This window comes from Nomascus leucogenys, chromosome 1a (assembly GCF_006542625.1).
Source record: "Nomascus leucogenys isolate Asia chromosome 1a, Asia_NLE_v1, whole genome shotgun sequence".
In the NCBI taxonomy this organism is placed as follows: Eukaryota; Metazoa; Chordata; class Mammalia; order Primates; family Hylobatidae; genus Nomascus; species Nomascus leucogenys.
The window spans coordinates 65,769,502-65,788,988 of record NC_044381.1 but is presented as its reverse complement, the minus strand read 5'-3'; the positions used below and the strand labels follow the sequence as shown (position 1 = coordinate 65,788,988).

The 19,487-nt window shown below is 37.6% G+C and overlaps 1 protein-coding gene across 1 annotated transcript in view; it reads left to right on the top strand.

Annotated features, from left to right (window-relative positions):
• Positions 1 to 16,958: 16,958 nt before the first annotated feature.
• LOC115835470 (cilia- and flagella-associated protein 47-like) overlaps positions 16,959 to 19,487 on the top strand; it is a 114,123-nt gene continuing 111,594 nt past the window's right edge. Inside the window, exon 1 of the mRNA XM_030814169.1 lies at positions 16,959 to 16,981. Within this exon, the coding sequence (XP_030670029.1) occupies positions 16,959 to 16,981 (23 nt within the window). The remainder of the gene's footprint in view (positions 16,982 to 19,487) is intronic.

Genomic DNA, 19,487 nt, shown 5'->3' with positions numbered 1-19,487 from the left:
TTGAAATATTGTAAAAACTGATCTTTTCTTATATGTTGGCAAATACTCAGTTGTTTGAGCTCCACTGTCAAGTAACTTTCGCCAGTCCAGACACCGCAGCCCCTCACCCAGATCTCTTGGAACCTCCCAACAATTTAGCAGCTACTAAAGTGTTAACACATAAAGCATCAGGATGCCTCAGGACCTAGATCAGGTGTCCTTTCTGGTTGGTCAGTATTGGGATAAAGGTTTGTTAATTATTTTAAATATTACCACTATATCTAAATATGAATATCATGTAGCTCCTTATTCCTGAGAATTCACATCTGGTGGTGGAAACAGGTATCCATAAATCATCTCAATCAAGGTATGCTTTGATATATCTAAAGTTTAATTATAGCACTGGGGAGCCTAATGGAAGGAAATATTAATCCCAACAATGGGGGTCTGAGAGGGCTTCACAGGGGATGGTGGGTTGGATCTGAACCTTGAAGGATACGGCAGGGGGTTGGGGAAACTTTCCAGCAGGAGAAATAACCTTATTGAAAACACAGAGAAGACAGTTTCTGTAAATTAAAAAGTGATGGGTGTGTTTGGAGTGCATGTGTGAGGTAGGGAATGCAGAGTGACATACAATTAGCAATGCAGGTAGACATTTTAGGGCAGAGTTTTGTTTTACTTATTGCACTGGGAGCCATTGAAGTTTGCTGAGGAGGCAAGAGGTATGAGTCAACTGAGTTTGAAAAAGAGAAATCTGGAGGTAACATATAAAACAGACAGGAGGGGTGAGATAGACCAGTAAGATCTGGGAGATCATTTAGGGGTCTTTGACAATATCCAAGGTAATCAGTTCTGTGTACCCACTCCCAAAAGCAAACCCTAAGGCAAGAGTTTAATTGCAAGTAGTTAATCTGAGAGGTGATCAGGAGAATCACACTAAGTAAATGGGGAAGTGAGATGCTGGAGGGAGAAAGCCAATAAGTAAGAAAGCTAGTTATCAGATTACTGCTGAAAACTGAGGGACCTCACTGGGACCTTCAGAAAGAATTGTCCTACTGAAGGGCAAGGGAGTTGGAGTATTTATCAGTTAATCCCTAATTGATTTTTAGTTTTCTCTTAGGTCAGAGATCTGTAACAGTGAGTTCCCACAGGCAAAGAGTTGTAGGAAACCACTGATGTGTATAGGAACTCTCTGCAGGGGGGATTTTTGTGAGGGCACTGACAGCATGTACTAATGTTACACCAATATTATATTTGGTATGTTTGTTGGTAGAAAGAAATGTTGGGAACTGGATGGATTTGGAATTTTCAAGGCAGCCTGCAGTGATCTACGATCATGTTCCAAGTGTGCCTGTGTGGAGGTTTGTTTTAAATGCCTGTTTGGCCATGGAACCAAAAGTGAAGATGTACCATTCTAAATCAGAGTTAAGGCAGAACAAACTAGGCAATGATAATGAATTAAGAAACAGAGGGACAGCTTCAAGAGAAATAAAGAGGGAAAATGGTGCTGTAACAGGTTGAGTTTCCAGGAAATCAGATTCCGAGATAGGAGGTTAGAATACAGGACATTTATTAGGGAAAGTGTTATGAGCAACACTTGTGGGAAAAAAAGGTAAGAAAGTATATTTAGCAGGGGTAGAAACTGAGCTCTGGCGAAGGCCCACTGAAGGCTTCAGCCAACTCATTAAGGCCCCTGAAGCTGGGATGGCCCTTCAGCGTTGTCCCGAGTTGGGAGAAAGAGACTAGACCTTCACAGTACTGTGTTGATCAGTCATTGAAAGCGGGCTACATGTGGAAGGAGGTTTGACCTTGAGTGAAGCTCTTATTTTTTTTTCAAGCAAGGCAATGCATAAAGAGGGCTGACCTGATGGCCATCTTCCAGCATTATATCCAGTAGCTATGGGAGTAAGTTCCTCATTCCTGAAAAGATATATAATTAGTGCATTGTAGTGTCTTCCACAGTTGTATTTGATGAAAATTGAATATGTAAAAGAAAGGAGAAAATAGAGTCAAATGTACTTCAGACAGTAAGCAACTCTAAGCAAAGTGAGACCAATAACTGTGAGGGGGAAGTAATCAGAAGGGTAAGTTTACTGCTTAGGAATGAAAGCCTAGTTCTATCTTGACTTCAAAGTTATCTTTTTATGTCATTAAGTTTCAGAAAAAAAATGACAGTATAGAATAAGTAAACCTAGATATAAAAACATATAACCTTAAGGAGAAACAAACAAACAAATCCAAGCAAAAATCACCATGTTTGCAGGTGCGAGAGAAATAAAGTGTTAATGACTGAATGCAATAAAACATGATTGCTTAATTCTTTCTTTTGTAACTACAAAATGGCCTATCTGGTATAGATAAATATGAAAATGCAAAAAGCTATTATTGCTGTTCATTATTACAGGATTAGTGTGTAACCAACTGTAGACACAGAGTATTGGCCTGTTGCTTATTTGCAGTGGTGAAATACGCAAATAAATTTTCATTTATCTTAGCTAGAAGCTGTTTTGTTTTGCAGAAGACTAGTATATAGGTGAAGATGAGTAGGCCTTAGTGGTGATTATATACTTTATTAGTAGTAATTCGTAATTTTATTTTGATTGCAACAACATAGTATGATTCAGAAATATGATTTAGAGATGGCTGTAAAGATGCATGTTCACAACATAAAGCAACTAATTTGTAATGTAGCGCTAGCAAAATAACTTGTAAGTGTAAGAGTTAAGACTGTATAATTTGGTATAGCTTACATATCATTTTCCTAATAATTGGCTCCAGTTGTTTGTTAATAATCTACATAGACCTCATGTCTCTGGCATGACTTTTCTGAGCTCTGTATGAAGATGTCATTAACCAGCTTAGCTTTTTTCAGCTTGTGAACATCAGGGTTAAACTACAACTTTAAAAAACATGTTTTACAAACAACAAACAGAGGACTGTGTAAACTTGTAAAGATACTTCTAGGGACCCCTTTCTATGTCTAGAGCTAGGAAGCTAAATAATTAATTTGGGGCTTGGTGATCCAAAAATATGTGAAAACTGTACCCCAAACCATGCAAATGTGAGCTCTTTAACTAATGATTTTGCTCTTTGATTCTCATTTATGGTCCCTAAAGCCAAGATTCCAGCCATTACTGAGTAGCACATGTTCCAGAACAAATGTCATCTCCAATGATGACCCACTACGGTAGATTCATGCTGTTTTAGTTTCTGTGTGTTTAACTTAAAATTTTCAGTTGAGAGAGGATTCTCTGAATATCTTTCCAACATATTATAAAAATGGAAACCCATAAATATTTTTAAAGGCTTTTATTTTATTGTTAACTAGTGCAGTTGATTTTTTAAAGCCTTAGTATAGGACTTCATAATTATCTCTTGTGGACTTCTACATGTAAGCAACAAATACACTTTCATCTCCAAGGAAAAAGTTTTTAGAATTTCTTACAGTCATCAATGATGTTTTATTTGTGAACCTGAAGGACATAAAAAGAGGGGGTAGAACTCAGTAATCGAGTATCTTCCCTTTGCCCACAGGATTGATGGAAGGGCAACAGAGAAAGGATATAACAAGAATAATTTATCAAATCATGAGCCATTTAAACGTATGAACAAAACCAGGATAGAAGACTTTAATATGTTGATCATGGCCTGGTGGCCTAAAACTATCTCCAAACATTACCCAACAAGAATATTTTCTTTTTCTTTTTTCTTTTTTTTTTTAATTGAGACAGGGTCTCACCCTGTTGCCCAGGCTAGAGTTCAGTGGTGTGAACATGGCTTACTGTAGCTTTGACCTCCTGGACTCAGCAATCCTCCCTCCTCAGCCTCCCATGTAGTTGGAACAACAGTTGTGCACCACCATGCCTGGCTGTTTTTGAATTTTTTTAACATATGGAGCCTGACCATGTTGCTCAGGCTGCTCTTGAACTCCTGGGCTCAAGCAATTTACCTGCCTTGGGTTCCCAAAGTGCTGAGATTATAGGCGTGAGCCACCACACCTGGCCAACAAGAATGTTTGCACACAGTATGTACTTTGTGCACTTACAGTGGCAAGTCTTTGGATTTTATATAACCCTACATGGACTCAGTTCACTGTAGTCACCAAGGTGCTTTAAATATTTTTACTCCATACTAAAAAACTAAATACAAAGGACCAAAGGGTTTCCAGTCATATTAGTAGTCTTCGTTTCTACCTTGAACATTCATGCTATAGTAGTGTGAAATTCTCTTATTATCCATGACCCTTAGTAGCCTGGTAGCTCCAGCAAATAAGTAAGAATGATCAATTTTGATTTTGTCAAAATTCAGCTTGTATTTTGTTTAATAGCACCCAAAAGTGCTTTCTTACTTGCTGAAAAATTACTGTGTTCATTAACACAACCATAAACTTTGTACTTGTTTATGTATAGAGAACATTCATTTCTAAAAATTTGCAATTTGGAACTTGCTACACTGGATGGGATCTTTTCATGACACTGGCATAAGAAAGCTTCATTCAAATCGCAAACAAGCTTTTAGTTCACTTTTGTAAAAGATCCCCAAACCAATAGAGTTAGCTTGAGAAATATAAAGTTTTGTTTTTATTCAACACTAAATATATCCATAGTAGGCTTATTTTGTCTTTACTTTTATAAAACAATTTTTAGATATTACTTTCTAGAATATAAAGAAATAATTTTCTTTACAATGAGAGCTCTTTAATATTTATTATTTTTATTCTGGAATATAAGCCAAGCTACATTTAAATATCCTGAATAAGCCATCTTTGATTTTTGACATTTAATTGATGCACAACTATTTTCAGGGCTTCAAACAAGAATATTGTAGCAATTGAGGATAACTTTACATAAAATGTAGTTTCAGTGTGAGTTTGTGTATCTTAGGAATATGTAATATTTTCTCAAATAAATGCGGCCTTTTAAAAATGAAAGGCCACCATCGACATATAATTATTTTTCTATATTTCCATGTTACATAAATAAAAGACTCGGGTTATGTGCCTGATACCACTTTTAGGCTGTAGAACCTCAGCCAGGTTATTCCATCCCCAGAGCATCCATTTCTTTATCCACAGAAATGCAATATAAATACTTTCTCTATCACCTGTTGCTGTGTCATCAATGGGTGATAGCACTGTGAAGCCCCTAACATAGAACATGCAGAAGGTAGTAAACAAATATTCTTATTATTTTATGCAATTTGATACACATCACTTCAACTACCAATATTATCCTTCTCTAACTGTGTAATCTTGGGTAATTTACTTAACCTCCCTGAATGTCAGGTTTTTTTGTTTGTGAAATATAGATAATATTTAGACTTTCAGGGTGGCTATGGGAATTAAATGGAAATATACGAAAAGTGTTAATTTAGTAGGTGTTCAATTAATGTTGATTGCTCTTATTTAAAACACTAACTGTCGACTACCCATCTGCCCCTCACATTTGGGAAAAGTCATTTCCAACATTGAAAAAGATCATTTAGGGGCACAATTTGCACAAAATCACTGTGTTTATTAAAATTTATCTTTTATTCTTTAAATGTAGCAAGTCCTAGAAAAAAATCTGTGTGAGAAACTGGCTTAGGGGATGCATGATACAAATGTAAAAATATACCATTTACATATATATTTGCAAAATATATAAATATATGTATGTATGTAGTATTTGAAGCTTATTAGAATTTTGCTTACAATTGTCAGTTTCATTTTTATGTCTCCTAGTAACTATTGAAAAATGCATGATTTCTTTATTAATAATAACTATTAACAGCAACTACATATACTTCTCTAATCCTCTAACACTATTTGATATAGGTACTATTATTTTCTTTGTTGTACCGAGAAGGAAACTAAGTCACAGAGAGCTTCATTTTTTAGTCACATCGTTTGTCAATGGCAGAGCTGGAATTGGAACCTGGGAAGTTTGACTCCAAAGTATTTGCTCTGCATCACCCTACCACATTGTCTCTTTATTCATTTTTTTTTTGGCCTTTTCTACTTTTATTTTAGATTCAGGGAGTACCTGTGCAAGTTTGTTACATGGGTAAATTGCATGTTGCTGAGGCTTGGTGTGCAAATGACTTTGTCACCAAGGTATTTAGCATAGTACCCGAGAAGCAGCCTTCCAACCGATGCCCTTCTCCCACTTTCCCCCTCAAGCAGTTCCCAGTGTCTATTGCTCCCATCTTTGTGCCCATGTCTATTCAATCTTTAGCTCCCATTTGTGAGAACATGTGATATTTGGTTTTCTGTTCCTGTGTTAGTTTGCTCAGGATAATGGCATCCAGATGCATCCATGTTGCTTCAAATGACATAATTTCATTCATTTTTATGGCTACATAGTGTTCCATGGGGTGTGTGTGTGTGTGTGCGTAACATTTTCTTTATTCAGTACACTCTTGATGGTCATCTTGGTTGATTCCGTGTCTTTGTTATTGTGCATAGCCCTGCGATAAACAATACGAGTATATAAATTCTTTTGATAGAACTATTTACTTATTTCCCTTTGGATATATGCCAAATAGTGGGATTGCTGGGTCAAATGATAGTTCACAATTCTTTAAGAAGTATCCAAACTGCTTTCCACAGTGGCTGAACTAACTTACGTTCCCACCAACAATGTATAAGTGTTCCCTTTTCTTCACAGCCTCACTAGCATCTATTATTTTCTGACTTTTTAATAATAACCATTCAGATTGGTGTGAGATGGTATCTCATAGAGTTTTCGATTTACATTTATCTAGTATTTAGTTAATGATCAGCATTTTTTCATATATTTGTTGGTTACATGTTTGTCTTCTTTTAAGAAGTGTCTGTGCATGTGTTTAGCTACATTTTAATGAAGAAGTGTCTGTGCATGTGTTTAGCTACATTTTAATGGGGTTGTTTGCTTTTTGTGTATTGATTTAAGTTACTTATAGATTTTGGATATTAGACCTTTGTTGAATGCATACTTTGCAAATATTTTCTCCCATTCTGTAAGTTGTCTGTTTAATCTGTTGTCTGTTTCTCTTGCTGTGCAGAAACCTTTTACTTTAATTAGGTCCCGCTTGTCTGTTTTTGGTTTTGTTGCAATTGCTTTTGGTATATTCAACAAGACATCTTTGCCAAGGTCTATGGCCAGAATGGTATGTCTTAGGTTTTGTTCTAGGGTTTTTTTATAGTTCAAGGTCTTACATCTAAGTCTTTAATCAATCTTGAGTTCCTTTTTTTGTATGGTGAAAGGAAGGAGTACAGTTTCAGTCTTCTGCATATGGCTAGACAATTACCCAGTACTATTTATTGAATAGGGAGTCATTACTCATTGCTTGTTATTGTTGACTTTGTCAAAGATCAGATGGCTATAGGTGTTCAGCTCTATTTCTGGTTTCTCTAACGTGTTGGATTGGTCTATGTGTCTATTTCCTTACAAGTACCTTGCTATTTTGGTTACTTTAGCCTTGTAGTATAGTTTCAAGTCAGGTAGTGTGATGCCTTTGGCTTTTTGTTTCTTTTAAATTTTTTTATTTTTAATTTTTGTGGGTATATAGTAGTTGTATGTATTTGTGGGGTACATGAGATGTTTTGATAAAGGCATGCAATATGAAATAAATCATGGAGAATGGGGTATCCATTCCCTCAAGCATCTATTATTTGTGTTACAAACAATCCAATTACAATCTTTTAGTTATTTAAAAATGTACAATTAAGTTATTATTGTCTATAGTTACCCTGTTGTGGTATCAAATAGTAGGTCTTACTCATTTCTTCTATTTTATTGTACCAATTAACCATTCCTACCTCCCACCAACCCCCGACTACCCTTCCCAGCCTCTGGTAACCATCCTTCTACTCTCTATCACCATAAATTCAATTGTTTTGATTTTTAGATCCACAAATAAGAAAATGCAATGTTTGTCTTTCTGTGCCTGGCTCATTTCACTTAACATAACGATCTCCAGTTGCATCTATGTTATTACAGATGACAGGATCTCATTCTTTTTTATGACTAAATCATACTCCATTGTGTATATATACACATTTTCTTTATGTATTCATCTGTTGATGTACACTTACGTTGCTTCCAAATCTTAAATATTGTGAACAGTGCTGCAACAAACATCTCTTTGATATATTGATTTCCTTTCTTTGGGATATATACTCAGCGGTGGGATTACTGGATCGTACGGTATATCTATTTTTCATTTTTTAAGGAATCTCTAAACTGTTCTTCGCAATGGTTGTACTAATGTATATTCCCAACAACAGTATATGAGGGTTCCCCTTTCTCCACATCGTCGCCAGCATTTGTTATTGCCTGCCTTTTGGATATAAGCCATGTTGCCTGGGGTGAGATGATATCTCATTATAGTTTTGATTTGCATTTCTCTAATGATCAGTAATGTTGAGAACCTTCTTACGTGCCTGTTTGCCATTGGTATGTCTTCTTTTGAGATATATTTATTCAAATATTTCTCCCACTTTTATCAGATTATTAGTTTTTTATAGAGTTGTTTGAGCTCCTTATATATTCTGGTCATTAATCCCCTGTCTGATGTGTAGTTTGCAAATGTGTTCTCCCAATCTGTGGGTTGTCACTTCACTTTGTTGATAGTTTCTATTACTGTGCAGAATATTTTTAATTTGCCATTGTCTTCCGGCATATAAAATTTCCCCTGAAATGTCTGCTGTCAGACACATGGGAGCTCCATTGTATGTTTCTTATTTCTTTTCTCCTGCTGCTTTTAGGATCCTTCCTTTATCCTTGACCTTTGGGAGTTTGATTATTAAATGCCTTGAGATAGTCTTCTTTGAGTTAAAACTGCTTGGTTTCTATAACTTTCTTGAATGTGGATAGTCCTATCTTTCTCTAGGTTTGGGAAGTTCTCCATTTTTATCCCTTGGAATAAACTTTCTACCCATAGTTATTTGCTTACCTTCCCTTTAAGGCCAATAACTATCTTTCCAAAGGCAGAGGAGCCACACCTGTAGCTGCGGGCCGTGAGGAATACTGCCAAATGACAGCCAATGTTCCTTTAAGGCCCAAGGGCTCTCAAGTCAGCTTGTGGTGAATGCTGCCTGACCTGGGACTCACCCTTCAGGGCACTGGGCTCTCCTCTTGCCCAGGGCAGGTTCAGAAACGTCATCCAATAGACAAGTCCTGAAATCAAGGACGCCAAGAGGCCCTGTGGCCATGCTGGTACCTAAGGTGCAAGATGATGTCCCTTTGACTTTTTGCTCTGCTTTTCTCAAGCAGCCACCCTATAGCCACCACAACTGGTGATGTGCTGAGTCTCACCTGAAGCCAGAAAGTCTCAGAGGCTCACCCAAGGCCCTTGATGTAGCACCTGGGTATTACTGCTGATTATTCAGGGCCCGAGGACTCTTCAGTTAGCACGTGATGAATGCTGCCAGGACTGTGTCCTTCCCTCCAATGTATCTGGTTCCCTTCTGACCAAGTGTGTGTCTAGAAATGTCGTCTGTGAGCTAGGGCCTAGAATGGGATCCTCACAACATTGACTGATGCTTATCCTGCTGTGGCTGAGCTGCTATCCAAAATGCAAGACAAAGTACTCCTCATTCTTCCCTCTCCTTTCCTCAAGGGGAAGGAAGGGGTCTCTTCTGGAGCTACGAGCCTTGCAGCCTGGGGTTAGGACTTCGGTGATGCCAGCTCTCCCTCACCCAGCTGGTGTCTCAGTAGGTCATGTACACCCCCCAGTCCATTGTCTCTGGGCTAGATCTAAGGTTTGCTTAATGATTGCAGTCTTTATAGACTATACTGCCTTTCCAGTTTATTTATAGACCCAGCACAGTTTAGCCCTTGGTTGCAAGGTTTGTAGGAACTCAAGTTCAGACCACTGGGATTGACAATTCCCCTCTGGTAAGGACTGGTTTAAATGCTCCCTCTGTGGGTGGGCATCAGCTGATTTTGGTCTGATTTTCCTTTCTGCTCTAACAGAAAAGCACTGAGTTAAATGCCCCACAATTGCTGTGCTTTTCCTCCTCCAGCACCCAGAGATGCTCTCTGCTCACTGCCACCATTGCTGCGGGGTGGGTGACGGGTGACGTTGGAGACTCAAGACTTTTTTTCTATTTCTTCAGTGCCTCTTTCAGTGACACAGATATAAAGCCAGGTACTATGAGGGCACACCTGATTTTTGGTTCTTATGAATGTATTTTTTCTGTGCAGGTAAGTGTTAAAATGCTGTTGTTGCAGGGGAGGTAATCAGTGGAGCCTTCTATTCTGCCATCTTGCTCCATCTCTCCCACCTTTGACTTTCTTCTTTTTGCTTAGGATTGCTTTGACTATTTGGGCACTTTTTTGGCTCCATATGAATTTTAAAATAATTTTTATTTCTAATTCTGTGAAAAATGTTGTTGATAGTTTCACAGAAATAACACTGAATCTGTACATTTCTTTGGGACATTTGGCCATTTTAATAAGACTTCTTCTTCCTGTGCATGAGCATGGAATGTTTTTTCATTTGCGGTGTCTTGTGATTTTTTTTTTTTTTTCCTTTGAGACAGAGTCTTGCTCTGTCACCCAGGCTGGAGTGCAGTAGCGCAATCTCGGCTCACTGCAAGCTCCGCCTCCTGGGTTCATGCCATTCTCCTGCCTCAGCCTCCTGAGTAGCTGGGACTACAGGCGTCAGCCACCTCGCCTAGCTAATTTTTTTGTATTTTTAGTAGAGACGGTGTTTCACCATGTTAGCAGGGATGGTTTCATCTCCTGACCTCGTGATCTGCCTGCCCAGTGTTTTGTAATTCTCATTGTAGTCATTTTTCACCTCCTTGGTAAGCTGTATTTCTAGGTAGTTTATACTTTTTGTGCCTATTATAAAAAGGACTGTGTTCTTGATTTGGCCCTGAATTAGGACATTTTCCATGTGTAAAAATGCTACTGATTTTTTGTGCATTGATTTTGTATCCTGAAAATTTACTGAAGTCATTTATCAGTTCTGGAAGCCTTCTGGTGGTGTCTGTGAGTTTTCTGAGTATAGAATTGTATGTGAAGAGATTGTTTGACATCCTCTCTTCTGATTTGAATGCCCTTTATTTCTTTATGGTGTTTGATTGCTCTGGCTAGGACTTCCAGTATTATGTTGAAGAAGAGTAGTGTGAGTGGACGTCCTTGTCTTGTTCCAATTCTCAAGGTGGGTATTTCCAGCTTTTGCCCATTCAGTAGGATATTGGCTATAGATTTGTTGTACATGGTTCTTATTATTTTGAGGTTTGTTCCTTCGGTGAGTAATTTGTTGAGGGTTTTGAATGTGAGGTGATGATGAATTTTATTGAAGTCCTTTTCTGTGTCTCTTATATCTTGATGTGCTTTCTTGCCATCCAGATTTTGAATTCTATGTCTGACATTTCAGCCATTTCAATCTGGTTAAGAACCATTTCTGGGAAGATAGTGTGATTTTTTTTGGAGGTAAAAAGATACGGTGACTTTTAGAGTTTCCAGAGTTTTGTGCTGGTTCTTTCCATCTGTGAGGGCTGATGTTCCTTTATCATTTGAAATTGCTGTCATTTGGATGGGCTTTATATTTTTATGGTCATTATTGCCCTTGAAGGTGTGACTGTGGTGCAAGTTGTGTGTAGTTGAATGACTTAGTTTCTGGATGCTTTCAGAGGGCCAGTGCTCAATTCCACATTGCTGGGCTATGTGATCTATCCATGAGTGGCTGGTACTGGATCCATGGCTTTGCCCACTGTTCCCTTGAGGTTAAGCCCCAGCTGAGATGTAGGAGCCGAGGCACTGCCAGATTATTGGCAACAGCACTCCATAGGGAATGGTGGGGGCACGGTGGGTGTAAATGCACCAGTGGGGGTGGTGGCAGCACTGTGGGTGGGAAGTGCTCTGGTGGGGGACTTGGGGGTGCCACAGGTGAGAGGCTCTCCAGCAGGGGTGCCATGGGTGGGATGCACTCGGGCTGGGTTGGTGGTGGCACAACTGGTGGGACACACTGTGACAGGGGTGGTAGGGGTGCCACAGGTGGGATGCACTCCAGCAAGGGTGACAATAGAAGGAAGTACTTGGGGAGGTGGGGGGCCATGGGCTGGAAGTGCTCCAGTGGGCACAGCATGGTCACTGTTTGTAGGAGGTGCTCTGCCAGGGACATTGTGAGTGGGAACCCTTCTGACAGGGGATGCCATGGGCAGAAAGTACTTCGGTGGGACAGTGATGGTGCCACAGCTGATTGTGACCCATAGGGACAGTGGTGAGATTGCAGGCAAATGCCATCTGGTGGGATGATGTCAGCAAAAGTGCTCCAGTGGGGTGACAGGAGGATATGGTTAAAGTGCTATGATGGTAGATGCTGGCAAAAAACCTTTTGGTGGGGTAGCTGAGGCTGCACTGCATGTAGGCATGGCCTGGCAGGAACTCTGGGAGGGGCTGGAGGTCAGTGGGGCATGCAGATCAGATTCGCCCTGGTCCTATGGAAAAGACAGCCCTTCTTTCTCCAGGTCTAGCAGCTTACACATGTCAGACCCACCACTTTCCTCAGGAGCTGTTCAGGGCCTGGAATGTATCCTGGCACTGAGCAATCTCATGCATGATTTCCAGCTTCCTCTTCCTTCAGTCCCAACATCTGGGCCCTCTCTTTAACCTCTCTCAGTGCATTCTTTCAGACAGTCTGGTTGAAGCATGCCATATTCCTCAATATTCTGATCTGTCTTGGTGAGAGAAGTTCTTCCTGGCTGTGTCTAGTTAGCCATCTTGTCCAAGTCTTTGACATTGAAAGAAACTTATTGACCATAGTCCCACAGAAACAGTTGAGATATTATCTAATGTAAATTTTGCTTTTTTCTGTGTTTTTCTTTCTCCTCACTGTTCCCTTCTTAATTTGATTTGCAAAAGCCAAAAATGCCAGATGATTGTATATACCTCTCTTGACAACTTCCAAATATGATATGGGCATATGGGGGATTTGGAACTTCTTTTGTCACCTCTCTATCCTAGCTTATTTCAATGAAAAAAACTAGGTAGAGTGCTATCAGTATCTTGGTTGAAACTGAATTTGGATATTTTTGGTTTTTTGCCATCACCAATATTGACTGCCATACTTGTAGAAACAAAACCAATCAGGTGTCATTGGTCTTTGAAAATAGTCATTGTTTGCTATAGAGTGGTTCATGTTCTTTTTTTTTTTTTTTTTTTTGTGACAGAGTCTTGCTCTGTTGCCCAGGCTGGAGTACAGTGGCACGATCTTGGCTCACTGCAAGGGTTCCACCTCCCGGGTTCACGCCATTCTCCTGCCTCAGCCTCCCGAGTAGCTGGGACTACAGGCACCTGCCACCACACCCAGCTAATTTTTTGTATTTTTAGTAGAGACGGGGTTTCACCATGTTAGCCAGGATGGTTTCAATCTCCTGACCTCGTGATCCACCCGCCTTGGCCTCCCAAAGTGCTGGGATTACAGGTGTGAGCCACCACGCCCGGCAAGGTGGTTCATGTTCTTTTAGGTGACAGGAGTGATTTTTAAAAGCAAGACATTGAGGCATTGTGGAGATCGTATATTTGGTATTCTTGGATGCTCTCATGGTCCTTTGGACATTTTTCTTTTATTTTACAATTTTAGCTTTCCCAGGTAGCCTATGCTCTGATGTTTCATGATGGCATTACCCTAGAGGGTTTGTGAGTACTAGACCTTTTCTTTCTGACTCTTGATACCAAAATCGAGATGAGTATTAATTCTATCCCCAAGTTGTACTCACATGATTGTCTAGAAATGAATTCATTTGTGTAAATAGATCTACAAGTAATGTCACATATGGCGTTTTCTGCCTTTACACAAGATGATCTGTCCTCTGATTGCTAGCCTGGCTTTGGCCTCCAGACCAATTCCTGGCATACAACTGCAGGTGTCCAGTCAACAATGAATAGAAGAAGCAATGCATTTTCAAAAATAAAGTTGCTCCCAATATATTTTAAAAGTTACTTAGTATTGCAATAATAAGAGTACAATAAAATATGAGAACAAGGAAGATTTACCTGCTTGTAGAAAAGTAAATTTGAAACTGTCTATACTCTGTCATGCTGAAGGAAAGACATTCCTGCAACTTAATTGTTTGCCACGAGGTCCAACACTCACTTGTAATTTTTTTTGATTATATATTAGATAAATAGTTCTCACTGGAAGTGAAGGCTATAGATGCTCTATTGAATATAAATTTGGGTTACTTTAGGAAGAAGTTTCTAGTGGCTGATGAATCCACCCATTATATTCTAAAGAAAGTCTTTATCTTTGAATTTTGAGCTACTAAGATATGTTTAGCATTTTTATTTAAAAAATTAAACTTCTCTCTTTCTTTGTGTGTGTGTGTCGATCTGTCTGTCTCTCTGTCTGTCCTGCTCGCTCAATCAAAAGAATTTGTGTATGTTGTGGAAAGTTATTTACAGTCAAATGAAAATGTGATTTGGCAGGTTGTTGGCTTTTCTCATGCTTTAGGACACAAGAATCACAGATACAAGGGTTTATTGTAAAGTATTTCATTATATAATTTTTCAATCAGAAACTTTTCAAGTTTAAAATACCCTTCAATGATAATTTTCTAAATGTCAGGATTCAAGCATAACCTATTGAATTTACTAATTCAGTTAGATAATTTTTCAGAGAATTGGCTCTTAAATCTTTTAAAATATGTCAGTATTTCAACAAGGTTTGCAAATACTGATAAACCTTTGACTCTGGCCACTCTTTACGCTTCTGTGAAAAGTGATCTCCCTGTTGTTATTGCATGGATAAGGACCGAAAGATACTTTTAATACTAAAATTCCTTTTATAGCTAATGTAAAAATAACTCATAGAAAAAGGTTCCACTAAAGTGAAAGAAAAATAAATGAAAACTTTACACAGAGGCTTAGAAAGCCACCCTCCTAAGTGCAGTGAATCTAAACAAATGGTCAGACAATTCAGTTTGATACCAATGAGACATACTTGACTTTAAGGACCTAAGAGGAGAGGTCAACTAACAGAGATTTTAGATAGATAGATACAAACAAACACAGGTGATAGACAGATAGATTAAAGTTCTTCTGGATATATAAATATGGTGGCTTCAGTCATTATTCTGCATTAATTTTCTTGCACATGACATTGCTTAGTGTTGGGAAGATCCATATAAGTGACTGTTAACTACACTTCTGCACTTTGTACAATACTTCTGATTTGGGGTGACATTTTTCAATTCCTTTCATACTGCTGAGCAGTGCTTGCTGGAAGGGATGGGTATAATTTCTGCAGTGTATTTTTTAACAGCTTTATTCCTGTATAATTGAGATACAGTAAATTGTGGATACTTAATGTATAGATTTTGAGAAATTTTAACACATGTATATGCCTATGAAGCCATTGAGATAATAAGTATAACTGTCACTCCAAAAAGGTTTTTTTGCCCATTTTTAATCCCTTTTCCCCTCCCCCTCATATGCTAGACTACCCTTGCCTTAGGCAACCAGTTACCTGTTTTCAGTCAGTTTATATGCATTTCAAACATTGTATATAAATGAAATCATACAGTGTGCACAGTTTCATGCTGTTTTATTTTGCGCAAAATAATTATTCTAAGATCAGTCTACATGGTGCCTAAATCAATAGTTTATTCCTTTTAATGCTGAGTAGTATTTAATGGAGGATATACCACAATAATTTGTTTCTCCATTTACCTGTTGATAAACATTTGTTTTTTTCCCTATTTTTTGGCAATTAAAAATATAGCTGCTGTGAACATTCATGTATAAGTCTTTGTATGGACATATGCTTTTACACCTCTGAGGGAAATAACTTATGAATGCAATGTTTAGATCATATGGTAATTGAGTTTATACTATTTAAAAAGAAACTGCCAGATAGTTTCCCAAATAGAGTGTTTCTTTTCCCATTTCTCCCAACAGTGTATGAGAAATCCAGTTCCTCCACATTCTTGACCATACTTAATAGGGTTACTCATTCTAATTTTAACCATTTAAATTTGTAGATACGGCTATCACAGTGTGGTTTAAATTTTCATTTCCATAATGAATAATGACATTGAGCATCTTTACATGTCTTTATTTGTCATCCATGTATCTTGTTTACTAAAATGCCTTTTAAAATCCTTTACCTATTGCTCCCCCATTGGGTTTTCTTATTGTTGAATTTTGAGAGTTTTAAAATTTGTGTGTATATATATATATATATATATATCAGATACCCTAAACATGTATTTGATAAAGGATTTGTGTCTAGTATGTATGTATTATATATAGTATATATATAATATAGTGAATATATATAATTATATATTATATACATATTCTGGACACAAATCCTTTATCAGATACATGCTTTTATATATAGTGTATATATACTATACTGAATATATATACTTATATACATATTCTGAACACAAACCCTTTATCAGATACATGTTTTTATAAACTTTTCCCCAGTCTGCAGCTTGCCTTTTTTTCTTCATGATGTCTATTGAAGAGCAGGAGTTTTTTATTTTGATGAAATGTAATGAATTACTTTTTTCTTACATGAATCAGAAAGAAGCACGTGGTTTTAATAGCTATCTGAACCATCACTGCTTTAACATTTTGCCCCAGCCTCTGTTTTTCATCAGCCATGTAATTTTGTTTTTCCCACCTTGCTGTTTTGGTCCCCTAATGAAGGGGCAATAAAACAAAAGAAAGTGGGTTAAAAGTAAGCTTAAAATGAAGGGTGGAAAAAAGAAAGGGACAGAAGGAAGATAAATATTAGTGGAAGACTTTTTAGGCCATTATAGTCTTGCTTCAATGATTTTATAGATTTTGTAGGGTAGTATGATATTAGAGAAACAAAACTTTATTCAAATTTATTTGATCATATGTAATACAATGTTCACAGAGAAGATACTTATACCAAAACTTCTTGACTGAACTAATTTGCTTCCATGGTTCGCAAATTGATGAAATCCCAGTCATACAGAGATTTTCCTTACAGTATGTCTCCTTAGCAGTTGGAGGCAATGAAGCATGGAGTCAAAGGATGATGCAGGGTAGGTGTGAGGGGACCAATTGCAAAGACAGAAAATGCTTTGCCAGATTTACCCATTACTATGGAAACTGGCTTTTGGCAGTTTTCTGAGGGATGAGAGTTTAGGTGATTAATGTGCAGTATCTGAGCTCTATCTCTTTAGGTCAAATTAAATGTTATGTAAGGACAAGTGTACTTCAAAACATTTATGAAAATGCATATTATGAAAAAAAATCTATTCATGGGTTTCAAAATACTTTTTGCACCAAAATAAACTCATGCTAACTTGACATAACATATCTAAACAGGACCTAGTTTGAGATTCTAAGTAGGATGAGACATCATTTGAAAGAGACCCAATGAAAGCAATATGAATTCTGCTAATATTGAAATGAGAGCAAACACCAAATTTACGGTGAAGCTTTAGCAGAAAAAATGGTGAAATCATTAATGCTTTACAGAAAGTTTACAGGAACAATACCCCAAAGAAATCAGCAGTTTACAAACGGGTAACTCATTTTAATAATGTACAAGATTCTGTTGAAAATGAAGTTCACAGTGGCAGGCACATCAATTTGAGAGTAAAAATTCATCCTATTTGAGTCCTAGTTCAATAGGACCTACAGTTACTGGCAAAAGCAATAGCCAACACTATAGACTTCTAAATTTGTTTAGCTTATAGAATTGTGACTGAAAAGTTAAAGTTGAGCAAACTTTGTACTTGATGGGTGCCAAAACTGTCACACCCAGATCAGCTGCAAACAAAAGCAGAGCTTTCAATGGAAATTTTAAACAAATGAGATCAAGATTCTGAAGCATTTCTTCAAATAATTGTAACAGGTAAAACATGGCTTTACCGGCAAAATCTTGAATACAAAGTAAATTAAAGCAACAGGTGGGCCGGGCGCGGTGCCTCACGCCTGTAATCCCAGCACTTTGGGAGGCCGAGGCGGGTGGATCACGAGGTCAGGAGATCGAGACCACGGTGAAACCCCGTCTCTACTAAAAATACAAAAATTTAGCCGGGCACGGTGGCGGGCGCCTGTAGTCCCAGCTACTCTGGAGGTTGAGGCAGGAGAATGGAGTGAACCCGGGAGGCGGAGCTTGCAGCGAGCCGAGATCGCGCCACTGCACTCCACCCTGGGCGACAGAGCGAGACTCCGTCTCAAAATAAATAAATAAAAAAAAAAAAAAAAAATTAAAGCAAGAGGTGGAAGTGGGCCAGTTAAGCAAAATATGAGAGCAAAGGTCATGGCAACAGTTTTTTAGGATGCTCAAGGCATTTAGCTTGTTGACTTTCTGCAAGGCCAAAGAACAATAACATTTGCTTATTAAGAGAGTATTTTGAGTAAGTTATCCAGAGCTTCAGCACGAAAAATGCCCAGGTAAACTTACCCAGATGGTTCTTCTGCACCATGACAATGCTCCTGCTCATTCCTCTCATCAGACAAGGGCACTTTTGTGAGACATTCAATAGGAAATCATTAGGCATCCACCTTACAGTCTGGATTTGATTCTTTCTGACTTCTCTTTCTGACTTCTGCCTTTTTTTTCCTTAGCTTAAAAAAATCTTTAAAGGGCAGTATTTTTCTTAAGTTAATAATGTAATAAAGACTGTTTTAACATGGTTAAATTTCCAGGACCCTCAGTTTTCTTAGGGATGAACTAAATGGCTGATACCAACACTCACAAAAGCGTCTTGAACTTGATATAGCTTATGTTGAGAAATAAAATTTATATAATTTTTATTCTTTTAATTCCATTTGTCCATAAACTTTTTGAAGTTCCCTCGTATGTGAGTGATTTTTATATTTTTCCAGTCAAAATTCTGTTTATTCTGTAGTATATTTTGTGATATTCAAGCACAATTTAATTTATAATTTCTCATATTATATGCCAGGAAAATATATATGCCTTTGCCACTTACTAACTGTGTGATCTAGGCAAAGTTAGACCACCTTCCCTAAGCCCAGGTTCTTCAGCTTTAAAATGGGCCCAATGAGTAATTAACTCCTACGTTTCTTGCAAGAGTTAACTAAGATGATGAACAGGAAGCATTTAGCATATGCCTAGCACACAGTAAGCATTCAATAAATATTTTAAAAATTATTTTCAAAGGAAAACCCATTAATATAAAATTATGTTTTTCAGCCTTTAAACTTGAGGCTTTTATATGATAATATATACTTGGAAAAAACTTGATTAAAAAAGACTTGTATACTAGAAAATGTTTTACTGACTGAAAAAAATGATTTTGAAAAATCAATCACTTAATGTTTAGCAAAGAAACAAGTCTATTTTTCAAAATTAAAACTTGTGCTATTAAAAACATAATGGGTTTAATTGCTATTCCTATTAGATTTTTTTCCCTTCATAGTCTATTGAGACAAACTGAAAATCTCCATTAATTCAATGAGGCTGTTATCTTAATGTGGGGAGTTGCTTCTAGATACTAGTATTATTACTGTCATATTTCTCATTTTACCAAAGCGGTCTAATAATTTTCCTATTACTTTGACAAACTCGAG